This window comes from Triturus cristatus, chromosome 3_1, assembly GCF_964204655.1.
Source record: "Triturus cristatus chromosome 3_1, aTriCri1.1, whole genome shotgun sequence".
NCBI lineage: Eukaryota > Metazoa > Chordata > Amphibia > Caudata > Salamandridae > Triturus > Triturus cristatus.
Window position 1 is genome coordinate 848,766,820 of NC_140583.1, and position 16,533 is coordinate 848,783,352.

Sequence of the window (16,533 nt, forward strand, 5' to 3'; positions counted from 1 at the left end):
TCTCTCTTCGGCTCGTGCACACTCCCTCTTCCTTATGTCGCAGAAGATCCCCATACTCGATATTATCATGATCTGTATTAGCATTTGTCCTTGCCCCACCCCGGGGTGTAATATTGTTCCTTCTCTGCAGGAAGTGTCCTACTGGCTCCTGTCACCCATCCTCCTGTGCTCATGTTCTGAACTGAAATGTGCTTTCTCTCTTCAGATGACTGGGAAAACAGATTTTCATTCCATCCAGTGTCTGATTTTCCACCTCCAGAGCCATTTGTGCCACTGAACAAAAGTTATCCCAGCAAACTGATGAGAAATGAAAACAGGGGTAAGTTGCAAAAATGTACATGAGATTTTTTTTATAAATATATCAGAGAAACAATATATTTACAAGTATAGGTTTTATGTATTAGTAGATTGAAGTTGTGTGTACATTGTAGTATTGAATGACTACACTCACAAAATCAGTAATTCTTTGGTAGTGCCTTTATTTAATTATTCATTTGTTCCGAAAGTCCATTAAATTGTTTCTACCTAAATAAATACCACGGATCAGAGGACACCCAGAGATGCTCTTGATGCTGTTTCCTCCCACTTTCTTCACACGCCCCTCCCTTACCTCTCCGCTTGAGAAGGGGGTGGATGAGGTCGAGTTTTTGTCTCATTGTATAAGTAGAATGTTGTATAAAAAAAGGTGTAGGATGCAATGTATGTTAAGTTTGGTTAACTCTCAGCCAGTGCAGCTTGAAAATAACAGAATCAAATGTGTGTTATTGGTATGCGTGTCTTTCAAGTCTTACCGTATTCAAGTAACAAAAAAAAGGGAAGAAAACATTAGGCCCAGAAATTCTACAATGTACCCGTAGGATATCCCATCAAGACTGTGAGCTTCGTATCTACAGAATTTGAGAAGAAAGATTATGTAATCTTCCAGCTCATGAAGTTATAGGTGAAGGGGGACGCCATGAGGGGGTGTCAAAGTGGTGCCTTAGATCATTGGTTGGGTGGCCCCAGCTCTTCTGAAGACCCAGGGTCTCAGATCCACTGTGTGAGAGGTTCTGCCAGGCAGGAAGAGGCAATCCCACATGAATTCCCCGAGCTAATAACAGTATCCCAACCCCAGGATAAGAAGAAAGACTCCCCATCCAAACCAGCAAACATTCAACACTCATGCACAATTTCAGTACGCGGGGGTGCGCCTGTCTGGACGTCTTCCGGCTTCACATCACACCATCCAGGTGCCATTCAGGAAAATATAAACCAATTTCAACCCAGGAACCAATAATGAACATGTGAAACGTATTGCCTATTTATGGGATTATGCCAGTTATACATTACCTAGCAACCTCATCGACTATGTCAATGTCAAATAATTTCGTCGGAGGTACCATGTGTAACCAGCAGGAGAGACTCCTTGGAGTTGAGAGTGGAGACCAAGGCATGGTCAGAGGCAGTGTCTTTCATTTCGTCATCTCTCTGAACTTAAGAAGGGCCAGATCTCGCTCCACTGACAGCTGCCACTACCTCCATTGCTCTTGGACAATGTTGTAACGCATGGGAGCGCGATGGGATTGCACTAGTTAAATTTTTTGCCCTCTTCCTCAGTGGTCTCTGGGGCTTCTTCCGGAGAGCAACGATCACTTTATCTGCTTGTCTGGGCAGGCTCTCAATCAAATCCCTCAACAGGGGTGGCGAGGTGAAAAAGTGCTCTTCCTCATTATGAGTTACTTGAAGCCTGGCAGGGAATAGTATAGCGTATGCTATCCTAAGTTTTCTGAGTCACTTTTTGCTTCTATGAACAAGGTCCTCTGTATTTGGACTTCCCTGTTGAAGTCTGGAAAGATCATCCCTCTGTGGTTCTCTACCATTATGTCCCTTCTGAGGCGTGCCTGGTTGAGGATATCATCTTGAACCTTGAAGTGTAGCAATTTAGCTACTACAGGTCTTGAGCCCTCTCCAGGCAATGGAGGCGTCGCTGGCACTTGGTGCGCACGTTCAGGTCAGTGGAATGGGCAGTAGCGGCTGCTACTGGGCGGGGTGGTGGAGTGGGGGTTAATTAACAAAAAACTCACTTACCTTACAACGGCCAGCCCGCCACCGCCTCCCCTGCGTCCTCTCCATCTTCCGGTCTCCAGTCCTGGCTGGCAGCAGGAAGCACCCAGCACACAAGCTCCCCTGAACCAATCACAACGCTGCAATACAGCATTGTGATTAGTCTGAGTGCCATAGATCGGCACTCAGACTCGAACATGGAGTCTGTGCATCTTCCTGACCAGGCTGTGTAATGCAGCCTGGTAGGAACATGCAAATTGTGCATGAACTGTTTGGCCTGCCTAAGAGGGCCGGCTCAACCGTTTATGCACACTTTGGGAGTGCTCAGCACTCCTCCCCTGCTCTGGCCAGGCCAGCCCCACCCGCCCCACACAGGCCGCTGACTGCATGCAATCAAAAAAAAAAAAAAACAAATGAGGCCCTCTGGAGCTATCTCGTTGCGGGGCAATTGCTCTGGTCATGTTCGCTCCCGGGCCTTCAATGTGCTCTGGCAGTGTGATAATCCAAAGATTGTTTCTTCTGGCTCTGTTTTAAGCATCCTCCACTCAGATTTCTAATTTCTTTACTTTGCCTTTCATGTTTGACAACCATTCGCGCATGGATGCCATCTCTGGGGTGTGGGGGGGTTATATCTTCAAAGGTGTGCTCTGTGGTGGTGACCATCTCTGCCAGCCTTCGGTGGTCATCCCTCAACAACCCTAGGTCTGTCACCATGGTATCTATTTCACGTTCCGGAGGAGCGTCGCCCCACTGCTTTCTCGCATTATGAGAAGCAGAAACATAAAATGGTATTTGAAATACCATTTTATGTTTCTAATTCTCGCACTGCGAGAAAGCCGTAATGTATGACTGGTTGGGTGCAGGCGAGTGGGCATTCCTGCTGCAGGCAGGGGAGGAGTGGCTTGCCCACTGTTGTGGATGCTGACTGTTTGGTCGGCCCCAGGGCCGACCAAACCAGTCATGCACACTCTGCCTCCTTCATCTGCAGCCTACACAGAGAAAATGGCCTCCCCATAGACGCCTGTGGGTTGGCGTCCTTGCTAATCACAACGCTGCCATTGCAGCATTGTGATTGCCTTAGGGGAGGAGAGGGAGGCTGCCTGCTTCCTGTAATGCATTAGGCACAGAGAGGAGACGCAACGCACCCACCCCCGTTGCACAGATGGGCTAAGTATTCACTGCGCAGGCTTAGGTCGTAGCGAGAGGTGGGGATCCCCATACATTTTAGCTAAGCCCCCAGTATCAGTCGACACTCCCACCTTCAGGGCCCTTCCCCAATGGACCAACACAGGGATAATGAAAGTCTCTGAGCTGATGCGCTGCAGCCTGGCCATACCACTCATTTACTGTTCTGCTTAGCTGCAGGGCTGTGTGTCTGTCATGCACGAACACACTATCCAGGCCACATGGTGCTTCGGCATGCTGTTGTGTCGTACTCTCCATGGGTATCCAGTGAGCTCTGCTCCGTTCATGCAGTGCCAACACCGCTTCATGATTCTATTTGCTTGCCAGGGCAGCCCCAAAGCAGTGGTGGGGTACTGATTTGGTGAGCAGGAAAATAGGTGGGTTAATGCCTAGGTTATGTAGGAGTCTCACCGGGGTTCTGGAAGTACCTCGCCGGCCAGAGCTTTATTCCTGTCCATTTAGGTGTGGTGATTTTGTTTTCCTCTCTATTCTGCTGGGTAATACAGAATCTCCTCCAGCAAGACACATCGCTCTGTCGGGGGCCCGCAGTGCAACCAGGGCCCTACTAGGAGTGATCTCAGCCCCCTTGTGAAATTAGGCAATCACTTGTTTTCGTTTTTCTCCCTTTTTCCCTTATTTTCATGCTTGCTTGTTGAGGTGCGAGGGATAATTGGGGTCATGTGGGCTGTCACCGTTGAATTTGTTAATTGGTGCCCATAGCACGCTATCCTCGTAGCGGTTAGCCATGCAGTCCAGCCGCACTTACTTGTTTGCCAGTGGTTGGCGTGTGTTTGATAGTCCGGCAGCCAATTCCTCCGGCACGCCGCCCGCTGTTCGTCTCTGCTCATATGAAAGACCCCGTGGACTCTGGCGGTGCGGATTGCTTAACCCTTCTTCAGTTCAACAAGGTCTTTTGCTTTAGGGCGGTCAGATTCATGGGAGATGTGGAGAGCGACACCTCGCTCGCTCCTATGCCGCCATCTTGGCAAGCGGCCTCATGGTGCTCCATAGCAGCTCCTGTGGGTCTGTCCCGATGGGAAATATCCGTTCCACAAAGTGAGGCTCTGGGCTCAACAGGTATTGCTGCTATGTTTTTGGGGTTGAAATTGGACATACTCGAACAGGATTAGCCCAGATGGCGGTGGTTGGCAGGGAGAGCCTCAGCTCATGTTTCACTCCATTGGGAACCAGCCACGCCCCCCTTGACCTGCACTTTACTTGGCAGTCAAAATCCTTGGTGCTGGTACAACGTCAGTGTGCCCTTTGACACACCACCTTCAGTTCTGGCTTGTTGGATCCTCTCTGACCTTTTTTTCTTTCATGTCTGCACAATTTATTAATTTCCCTAGAGGACTTCTGGTGGACTCACTTGAATTGTTTTCTGAAAATAATATGGCCATGTTGAATTTTGAGCCTGCTCCCTTTAGACCATCATACCATCACTTTTAAGAACTCCTTATCCATTACCACTGCTAAAAGATTCAGTTCTGGTCTATTCTATGAGAAGCAAAATCTGAAAGCCACAAAATATCCTCTGGTGCCTCTCACCAAGCTCCAGCATTTTGGATTCTCTGGATGTGACCTATTACATGGGCAGGAAGACAAAAGTATAGATTACATGATGAATTAAAATTACTATTAACAATTGGGTCTTGGTAGGAAATAAGTATGAAAGATGAAATCGCGTCAATAGAGTAGAATCTAGTGATTTGCACTGACTTGGAGCTCCGACAATAGCGTATGTTAATGAGGAAACCTTCGTTTCTCAGCTAGTAAGTTGGCTTGTGACAACTGTTCTACTTCAAAGGCTAGAACTCATTGGTCCAAAGATCATGCTGTTCGCAAATTAAAATGACTTCATTCTCTTTGAAGGAATGGTCAATGGTTTTGCCTCCATAGTTTGTTGGCAAGTAGTAAGATAGTTGCAAGTATAATGATGGAATTTTAGGAACATCCAAAAGTCATTAATGTCTGAGTAAAGCTGGCACTCAGAGGAGCAAGAGAAGAGCAATATTAGAGGAAAGAGGAGAACAGAGAATGGGCTTGGTGGTGTAGATGGGAGCAGCTGGCCCTGCAAGCCCCAGCACCATACCCCTAGGGATCACCCTAGGGGTATGAAGGAGTAAATGTGATACTCTGCTACAAGTTGCGAGGAGCAAATGTGATACTCTGCTACAAGTGACAGCTTTGAAACTATATGTTTTATATGTGTATCGATGGAACCTGCCTTTATGAAAGCACTGAAACAAGCCAAACTTGAGGACATACAGGGACTGAGATACAAATCTGCTTGTTTTTAACATTGTGGGTAGCATGTATGAATCGGATACCAGTTAGTAGCCCAGCCCTACATAATTTGAATATCCTAGGGCTTCACGCTGTACACACGGTATAGTTTGACACTTCACATCAACTTTCCCCACTACACAGCATACCTATCAAGAGTCCTTTTGAAAATAGGGCTATCTTAGGATTCCTTGCAATTCTAGCAGAAAAACCCCACGATGAAGCATGCCAAACTAAGAAGATGAGTGTTACATCATCCTTTAGGAACAACGGTCCCAGATTGTGTCAAAACATATGGCGGTATTTCTTTTTTGGGCTAAATGCTTTGCTATCTATTGCCCAAACAGAGCACTTTGCTCTGCCAAATTGCTACTTTTGTCTGGTCTAGAATTTCCAGATCCAGGCTGGCATGGTGGACGTACTGTGTTTTTTGCCTCTTCTCTCTGGAATACATTGCCTTTACACATAAAATCAGTTAATCACCATTCTCTTTTAGGAAGGACCTTCTCCCACCTATAGTTTATTTTGGTCCATCTCTCTCACTGTGTTATTTTTGGCACCAAGAAATTCTGGCATATCCGTGTGCTTTACCAAGTCCTTGTTTATATAACATAACCTTAGCTAGGAGAACTGTACGTTTCTTAGTAACTTTAAGCACCCTGTTGAACTCAACAGGAGAGAGGTTGAAACTAAAAGCCAAAAGGGTAAGGAGAGCCAGCAGATAGCTGCCACCAGAGGTGATTGACTTCAGTGGACTATCCCAAAGGCCCAACTCTCCAGCAGATGAAGTACTGCATGGTTAACTGTGTTGAATGCCACTGTCAGATCTAAATTAATTGGTGCTCCTCATCACCAGTTGCAGTTCAGAGGTCACCAACAAGGGACACCAAGATGGAACTTGTTACTTGGAGAGCGAGTGCCTCACATGAAAATCTAGACACATGGCCTATCAAACTCTGAATTTTCCAAAATATCACATGATTTGCAGTGCTTAGTCCTAATGCTGCGATACTTAGAATGGAAGGCCCACCTTCTGATGCTATCTACAAGCCCACTGCGAAAAAGAAAAGAAAGGAGAAGCCTGAGTAGAAGCGGAAAAAAATACAGATCCAAACAAACTATAGCACTACCATTTTGAGACACATTTTGAATTCTACTCTGTATAGAGCAGAACATTTTAGGACATCTATCTACTTTAACTACAAATGAAGATGTCCAAGGAACTCAACACCCAGACTGAAAAGGGTAGCATGCTGCAGCACACAAACGCCACCAGCTGGACTGGAAGATGTTGATGTTACTAAAATTCATTCAACTTCTGAAATCCCTAAAAATCCAGCCAGAGTCAGTCGCTTGGAAGTTCTTTTTTCATCCAAGGGTAGAAAAGAAAGTGAACGTGTACACAATATACAATCAAGTACTGCAGAAAAGACATCATGGCCCATACTCCTTCAAAACAAGCGGCATGATAGAGCACCTATGTGTCTTAATCCCCAATATGTATTGTACAGGTGAAGCGCCAGAGTCTGCAGCAGGGAGAGGTGGTTCCATGTCCATGGTTGACAATACTTACAAAATATTACAGAAAATGCAAGAAGATTTTCTGTTTTTGCAAGGAAAAATTGTGAAACATCTTCCTAATGGGGCTGATGCACAGCAAGGGCATTGTGTTACTTCTGTTTCTAGACTTGTTAATTTATTTTTTGCTAGAGTCCAGTTTATTTGTTGCTGCAGACTCTCCAAAATTACACGTTCCTACAGATTCAAGGGTGCATGGGCGCTGTAATGATGGTAGTTCCTTGTTCAAATATTCATCCAGAGCTACTGAGGAATCATGTCTTGTCCTCCCGATGTCCCAGGACTTCAACGTAGGAAAGGATGTTTTCTCCTTCAAATTATACAGTGGTGACCATCGATAACATCAGTCAGGACAGGGGGTGCATGGATGGAGGATCAGATTCTTGAACACCAATGGTATCATTTGAAAAGGAGACATTCATCTATTTGTAAGTAACTGAAGGTGATTTGCTTGGCTCAAATGGAATTTGCCCCGTCTTTGATGGGAACGGTAGTTCTGATCAGGATGGCAATAAGGACAGCCAGATTGTATATAGTCAGTCACAGAGGAGCACATTCACTATCCGTTTACAAGATTTTGACAGCTATTTTGCACCGGGCAGAGAAATCCTATGGATCTCTGTAGTTCACATTGAAGGTGTGCACAATTTATTAGCAGAAATACTCTGCATAAAGTGTCCATCTTCTCAAGAGTCTTGATTATGTCACAAGATTTGTATGAAGTGGTCACACCAGTTTTAGACATTTTTGTAGACCAACGGAACTCCCTTTTTCCAAGCTTCTGTTCAACGGTTCAGGAAGAGAGGGCGAGGGAGATAAATGCATTCTCATGTCCATGGCCTCGGTAAATTCTTTTTGCATTTTCACCTTTTCCTCTGGGTGCAAAATAAAGTGTAAAATGAATTAAAACTGTTTAAGGGATACCAAACTGGATTTAATGTGATGGTTCCCTTGGCAGAGTTAAAAACAATGAGATGGAGCTATCCTAAGGCTCAATGGACCAAGGTAGCCTTAACTTGTATGTGCGGTCAGGTCGACATGTTTCACATCTATAGATCCCACCGGATCCTTGGCGTTTCTTCATGACCTAGAAGATCCCTACCCCACACCTAGGAAGTGATGTGTAGTTCCAGGTTCTCCACAATAGGAAAATACCTTATTACATGATTGTCCAACCTAGATAAAACATAATTTTTCCCTTGTGTTGACAAATAAAAAATAATTTTTTAAAAAAGAAAGAATTATAAGACCAGTTTTTATAATATTTATAAATCGGTGTTTCTCATGTAGCACACTGACTGCTCAATTCTCCCCATGGTAGACATACTCATGCTTTAAAAAGGGCTCTTAAGAGTTGCCACAAAGTGGAGGATGTTCATACAAACATACAGAAGGCCAGGCAAATGAACACTTGCTTGAGACCAGCAACCGAACTATGGACGATGTTCTAACCAGTGTGACTACATTTACCCCTAATTGCAACTGCACACAAGGCATCATCATGAAGCACTGGCTATTTTACACTCATGGTCCCTGGAAATTCCAAGACCGTGATCCTGTACTCCTGAGGCACAGCCGGGAGCTCTGCTCGAAATTGAACTGTTTTTAAAACTTGTGTGTTAAATTGATTTTAATAATTGCGCACCTCTCCCTCACCTGCTAGTCTGGTTGGGGCACTTATCCAGAATCCCTAACACCCGTGCAGCCGATCTGAATGCTGCCACGGGGTAGGAAATCGCCATCACCGCCATCAGCGAGCGAGCCTGCTCACAGGCCACGCCCCCTTCATCAGGCCACGCCCCCCACGCCCTCTCCCGGCATAAAATCATGTGCAGCACTCGGACGCGCAGCGGACGGGCGCAGCGGGCGCGCCGAAGGCAAGCCCGTCTGGGCCCGTCCGGGCCCGGACGGTCCCAGGCCCAGCCACTATGCCCATTTCTCCCAAGAAATGCCCTGTCTATACCCGAGATAGGCTTTTGGCCCTGAATACACTAAACATCCCTCCTGCAATTACACCCTCATGGGCGATAATCCATTTACCGGCTGCAGTCTCTGTAATCCTCCCGGCGCAGATATTGAACGCGGTGGCCTCCAGCTAGGCCTACTCAACTGCAGGTCGCTTGTTAAACACGCCCACGAAATAAACCTCCTGATCTCAAACCACGCCATGGACATTCTGTTTCTCACTGAGACATGGCTCACCCCCAACAACGGCCCTGACATTGTCAACGCGCTCCCTCCGGGCTATCAAATCTGTTCTCTGAATAGACCGCGTGGTAGAGGAGGTGGCCTAGCCATAATATTCAAGAATTCCCTCACCTGCAGAATCTTAGATGGCAACATCAAAGACTGCGAAAGCTGCCACTTCACCATCCAAATTTCACCAGTAACATCCCTGTCGGGACTGCTTGTATATCGCCCCCCCGGCCTACTCGCCGAATTCCCCAGCAAGCTCATCGACCATGTCACTCTTGAGTCTACAACTACCTCTAACTACCTCTTGTTAGGGGATCTCAATCTTCACATTCTGGACCCAGTCGACTCTCAGGCAGCCGAATTTTTACTGGACATCTCCTCCTCTGGTCTCTGCTTAAAGAACCCACAGGCCACTCACGACAAAGGACAGCTACTTGACCCCATCTTCACAAACATTCAAGACCTTAATACCCGCGCTCACCTCCCTCTTCCCTGGACCGACCATTTCCTGGTCCCCTTCGAATGGCACATCAATATTCCTCCACCCCAACCGCCCAAAATCAGAACTCTTATCAGACGCTGGCACAAACTGGTCCCAGAAGAATGGGCAGCCAAACTTAGGGAAGATATCCCCCCTCCCTCTCAAAACACCTTTACAGCCGACACTGAATTCAATACATGGCTCACCCAATCACTGGATTGCCTCCTACCGAGATCCAGCACCCTTAAACGTACCAAGAGAGTTAACCCCTCTCCCTGGTACACCCCCGAATTGAATCTCTTACGGAAGGAATGCAAGAGAAATGAACGCATATGGAGGAAAGACAAGACAGCAGACAAGAAAGGTACGTTCCGTGCTTCCATAAAAACTTACAAACGGGAGCTCCAAAAAAAACAAGAGCGCATTCTACGAAGATAGAATTAAAAACTCGCCCTGCTCTGCCCAAGAAACTTTCGCTATTCTTAAAGAACTTCTTCAGGCTCCAGATCCACCTGCAAAACCCCTGGACCCCAAAGCCGCGGAAAGTAAATGTATTCAACTGGCCACTTTTTTCGACGAGTAAATTCAAAAAATTCTCGCATCCCTACCCCCCGCCGGCCATACGGACAGGGACCTTTCTAACTCTCCCCACTGCCACAGTCATTCCACCGATGCCCCCTCACCCCTTCTCGACACCTTCGGCCCAGTATCCACGGAAGAGGTCGCCGCGACGCTGGCCACAATTAAAAGTGGCTCCCCCAGCGACCCTGCTCCGCTTCGTTTCCTGAAAAAAGTGTCCAGCACCATTATCCCTCCTCTCACGTCCCTCATCAATGTCTCCCTCACTCAGGGAGTAGTCCCTCCCAGCTGGAAAGCGGCGGTGGTCAAAGGTCTTTTGAAAAAACCTTCACTGGACCCCCAGGACCTAGCCAACTACAGGCCAATCTCCCTCCTCCCCGGAAACAGTAAAATCACGGAGAAGCTAGTGAATAAAAAACTATCACTATTTCTTGAAAGTAACAACATACTCAGGAACTCCCAGACTGGCTTCCGCCCCGGCCAGGGCACTGACACCGCCCTCCTGGCGGCAGTGGAGAAGGCCAGAAGCATTCTGGACACAGGAGGATCAGTGGCAGTGATCCTCCTGGACCTCAGTGCGGCCTTCGACACTGTAAATCACCAGATTTTAATCCAGCGGCTGAGAGACACTGGAGTAAGGGGCACGGCCTTGAAGTGGCTCATGTCTTTTCTAGATGGTCGCTCTTTCCAAGTCTGGGAGAATGACAGCCACTCTCCCGCGATCCCCCTCCGCTGTGGAGTACCGCAGGGCTCATCTCTCAGCCCTACGTTATTCAACGTTTACATGTCTCCGTTGGAGGAATTGGTCACCCCGTTCGGCGTGACGATCATCAATTACGCCGACGATACCCAGCTGGTGGTAACCCTTTCACACCCACACCAAGATCCTTCCGATCTCCACAGTTGTCTCACCGAAATCCACAGCTGGATGAACACCTCAGCGCTGAAACTGAATGGGTCGAAGACCGATATCCTGCTGCTCGGACATAAAGAGCCCTCCCTGCCGCCTAACATCTGGCCCGACTGTTTAGGTGACCCCCCTGCCCCCAAGGAGGAGGTCAAGAGCCTGGGCGTATGGCTCGAAAAGGATCTGAGCTTCAGAACTCAGGCCAAAAAGACAGCAGGAATATGCTTTGGTCTCCTCAGGGCATGTAGGAAGGTCTTCCCTTTGCTTCCCGCCACTTCCCGGAAACTATTGATCCAGGGCCTCATCCTGGCAAGGTTAGATTACTGCAATGCAATCTACCTGGGTGCCCCGGAAGCTACTTTTAATACCCTGCAGAGAATCCAAAACGCCGCTGCCCGACTACTCACTCACACACCAGCCAGATCTTCGGCAAAGCCAGCTTTGAAGCTCCTTCACTGGCTCCCAGTCAGAGAGAGGGTTGCTTTCAAAGCCCTCTGTCTGGCCCACAAACTTCTCCATAACAAAGGCCCACCCATCCTCAATAATTTTATCATCCCCAACAAAGCGACCAGAGCTCTTCGATCAAACGGAGAGAATTTCATCACGGTTCCCAGAGTAAAAAAAAAGCTCGGTCTGGAGGATGCCGCTTCTCGGTCCACACTGCCAAACATTGGAACAGCCTCCCTTGGAGTCTAAGAACCGAACCAAATCTCCTTCAGTTCAGGAAGGCACTGAAAACTCTTCTCTTTCCCTGATTCCTCTTTCCTCCTGCTGCTGTTCCCCCCCGAAGTCAGGTTCAAGCGCTGGGATGCTCAAGGGTTACTACGCGCTCTACAAAAACCTTAAATTTTTTTTTTTTTTCCTTTAAGTGTACCCAGAATTTTAAAGTCTTCCTGGTACACACCAAGCCGAGAACCACACCCATACCAAAACAGAATTCCCTTTAAACTCTACCTTCTGTCATGGGTCTTTACCCATTTGGTTCCTGCGGGTTTGCCACTTGACTAGATGTACCAAAGAGATCCAACTTTGCCAGGGGCAGATTTGGTCACAAAGGAGTCACACTAATTGTAATACCAAGAATTGTGTCTATCATATTACCTGCGCCTGTGACCTGCAATATGTGGGAATGACCACTTGACCAATAATAGACTTGACTACAGTGTGCTACATGAGAAGCGCCGATTTAAAAATGTTATTAAAAACTGGTTTTGTAATATCTTTCTATGTTTTACCTAGGTTGGACAATTGTATAATAAGGTCCTTTCCTATTTGAAAGTACCTGGCACTATACATCACTTCGTAGTTGTGGGGTAGGGATCTTTTAGTTCCAGAAGAAAGACCAAAGTTCTGGTGGGACCAATAGGCGTGAAATTTGCCGACCTGACTGGACATACACGTTAATGCTATCTTGGTCCATTGAACCCTTACAATAGCCCCCTTCTCAATGTTTTTAACTCTGCCAGGGAAACCATCACAATAAAACCAGTTCGGTATGTCTTAGACCATTTAAATTCATTTTGCACCTTATTTTTCATCCACTCCACCCTACACGTTTCACGTCATCCTGCATCATTACGGCTAAAAACTAAAAAGAACTCCAATAAAGATCCTTTTTGCATTGCAGTGCCGACCTGACGAGGAGCACGCCTTATGATGAAGCATGACATCCATTTGGGTGTGTGAGAAAACTAAGAAATATTGACTAGGATCCCTGTGGGTTCTCCAACCTAGCCACTTTCTTTTTCTTTCTCCTACAGGAACAGTGCTGTTGTAATTTCTGTATATTTATATATTTACTTCTTTATTTAGCATTTTCAGTAAATTGTGTAGTTGGTATTTCCCAGCTGTTTTTCCCCACCTTTGTATCATAGTTCCATGCCCCATTGAACGTATAGAACTCAAGGGGATTGCAGTTTAGAATGTTGAGAGGGTTGTCTTGGACTCTTGAGACAGCGTGGTTGTTTGTTGGAAGCACCTGTTAATGAGAATAAATCTTCTTACCTACATCGTATCCTGGAGTTCTTTGGACTTCCGTTTTAACATTTACCTTCTTGATTTAGCTTGAGTATTCCTCATCTGTTATGTTTGAAATGAGGAAGCATCTACTTTGATGTTTGACAATTATTTCTTTGATCTCATGTTTTTCCATCTGGAAAGAATTATTTTCAAAAAGCCAGTTAAGAGTAAGTTTGGAACCTGGTTTCCTTCCCCTCAACAAACAGATAAGAGAGCAACCTGTAACAGTGTTGAGAGTAGTATGATAGTACCATAGCGCATTCTTAATAGATTGAACTTCCTCTCCACGATTCCCTTTGAACCTTTAGCGCCAGAACACTCCTTGGAGTAACCGCACGCTCTATAAATACCCCCACATAGACATAGACTTCCATTTTAACATTTACCTTCTTGATTTAGCTGGAGTATTCCTCATCTGTAATGACTGAAAAGAGGAAGCTAATGGTGAGCTAACGCTTACTGGCAACCTTTACTCTGAGTCCATTCTTGCTTATTTGTCATCACTTCCTGCCTTTCATGCCATTTTGATGGTCAGTCGGCCTAAGGGGGTGGAAGTAATTTTTGTAGGGTAAATTATATTCAGGATTTGCAGTAGGTGGGAATATGTTTTTTGTTTTGGATTGGTATAGAGGAGTGGACTGCCTGTCTTTGGGAGGTTGGCTTACCTCATCTGTAGTGATTGAAACATGGAAGAATGGACACAGAGTAAGAGAATTATGGTAAGTAATTCAAGCATTTATTGATATTGTCGATAGATGGTAGGTTTCTCTAGTGAGAAATTGCCCTTTCCCAAAACTTTTTAAATGCTAATAAAGTACATATGTACTATCTGTCTACATGTATAATATAAAGTGATCCGCACTCTTAACAGGTACACAAAACAGGGCAGACACAGAAATCGTTCTGCAACTTCATATGTGTTCATAGATTAATGCAATTGTATTTATGACAAAAGTGTACATAATGCTCTTTTTCTTTTAGGTAGCTCTGGCAGGAAAGAAAGAGGAGCTCCCCCACTGCCACCTATACCAAGGTGAAATGGCTGCCCATATCTTAATTGGATTGCTGCTGTCACTTTTGTGTCTGTGCAAAACTTACTATGCAAAAGTGGTTGAAATCCACCAACCTAGCTTCATAACTTTTTATGAACTATGTGAACCGTTTGAAAATCTCTTTACCCAAATTTCACCTCATGTTGTCATCGTTCACATATTTGTTAATTTGCTAGATTACACAGCCAGCTAGGTCTTTGTGGATCTTAAATTCCAGGATCCAATTCGATGAAAGATGTACACCGAGTCCTGAAGCTGGGTTTAAGAATGTCTGTTTCAAAAACCATTGTTAAAACAGATCACTTCTGCATAATGTACTATTTTTGATTCCCGGTGGTTCGGGCCGAGCTGTCCCTTTCCTGTTAAGTCAATTGGCTTCAAAGTTTAGGATGCCCCGTAATAATTGCATGTTTACCGCATTCCTAGCCATTCGCTGCTTGTTTGCTGACTTCCAAAGGGCTATTGAAGCCACATTTTTAAAGAACTTGAGGATATTTATGCGAAGACTATCTTTTCTGCTGTGCAGAGAAAATCTCAATGACAAAGTGCCTGTTGGCACCGTACAACATAGAAATGTGTACTTTTTGTGCTGGTATGGTATTACTGTAGCTAAAGTAATAACCATGGGATCCTCAGTAATCTTCAACGAGAAGCTGATTTTCTGCTCTTGCCGTGCCTTTATTATTTCTTTTTTACAAAGCCATGCTACTTTTTTGTCATTATCTGATTGTTTCTTACTTTTTTCTTTTTCATGCCAAAATACATGTAGAGGGAAACGCACTTACCCCATTTGAGTGTAAAACTACCATTTATGTAAACTTAACTTGTACTGTAGACCTGTCATCAACTTTTACCGCATTATGTTGGATTACTTGTTGTGTGTTAATGTCTAAATGTAGTATATACAAAGGCTTGAAGAAACAAAGGCAATTAAAGATATTTCTAAAAGTCTTTGTACAAATGTGGCACTATAGGAGAATCAAATTTAAACAATTGCTTTAGAATAATAGCTACATATTTCATTATCAATAAATAGATTGTAATTATACAGAAATACGTCTTATGGTACCAACTAGTTTGGTGTTATAAGACATTTAAAAAAAACTTAGATGAGTCACAATGGCTGTTTTCCGCTTTTCTTCATTTTGCGCCTCATAAACTCATAGGTACACACAACAAACCCGGATGCAGGGAGCAGGGTGTTGCTTCCTTCTCCTACATACCACTTTTCAGCAGCTTGACTCTGAATTGTTTTCCCCTTGGAGGGTCTGCACATGCTGAGGTATTAGCAGTACCGCGAGATGTCTGGGCCAGCAGCCTTTTGTGTATTTCATCTCTCTGCTTGTTTTGCAGCAGAGAGGTTTGATGGCATAATGAACTAAAAACAGCATTTTAGCACAAAAGTTACTATATGTATTTAAATTTGCAGTAAAATTGCCAAAAAAATTACTAAAAATGCATTGCTCTGTTTAACATTTTTTTATCCAAATAAATCTTTATAATGTGAAACAGTTGTATCGATCTCGTTATTTCCTCTCTTCAAGGAACATGGCAACATTACCACGTAGTTGTGGTTTATCCCTCCTCTGAAACATACTTCCTAGTTTTAATAGAGCCTTTGTGGTTGTCTTTTGTGCTGACACAGGTTGGGTGGAAGAACTTTGAGACATCATAAAGTAGATTTGGTAAGCTGTGGTTGCATTCATTAAAAATCCCTGATACTTTCAAACCCACCACCAGCCTTCACAAGTAAACCAGCTAGGCAGAAACACTAAATACCATCCCCGATATGTGTGATCTTGGCATGCATGACCACTGAGCAATCTTCACAGAGCCTTTGCAAGTATTGATTGAACTGGCATACCAGGGGCATGGTATTGCTGAGGGAGCTCCTACTGGTGTGCGCATACAGGTCCCGACCAGCTAATTGAGAAATCACTCACACCCAAACCCTGGATAAACAAGGAGTCGGGTCAAAATCTGATAACGACATCTAGCTGCAGATTCCTTACCTTGGAATATCCCAGGCATCGGGCATTATCCAGAATACTTTTCCCAAAGCAATAGCTTTGCGTGCCTGTATGTAGCATCAGTCGGCTCAGCGTGGCGTCATCCATTCCCGAGTTGACATCCGCATCCCCTATATAGACACCGACTTGATGTGTTGATGTCCGTTCTTTTCTCTCCACACCAGCTAGCGCAGATCC

At 45.2% G+C, this 16,533-nt stretch overlaps 1 protein-coding gene across 6 annotated transcripts in view; it reads left to right on the forward strand.

Moving 5' to 3' along the window:
* WIPF1 (WAS/WASL interacting protein family member 1) overlaps positions 1-15,835 on the forward strand; it is a 481,960-nt gene extending 466,125 nt beyond the window's left edge. For all 6 annotated transcript variants that reach the window (XM_085645252.1, XM_085645256.1, XM_085645254.1 and 3 more), the window contains 2 exons: positions 206-319; positions 14,256-15,835. In XM_085645252.1, the coding sequence (XP_085501378.1) occupies positions 206-319; positions 14,256-14,311 (170 nt within the window). In that variant the 3' untranslated portion in view covers positions 14,312-15,835. The remainder of the gene's footprint in view (positions 1-205; positions 320-14,255) is intronic.
* Positions 15,836-16,533: the final 698 nt, after the last annotated feature.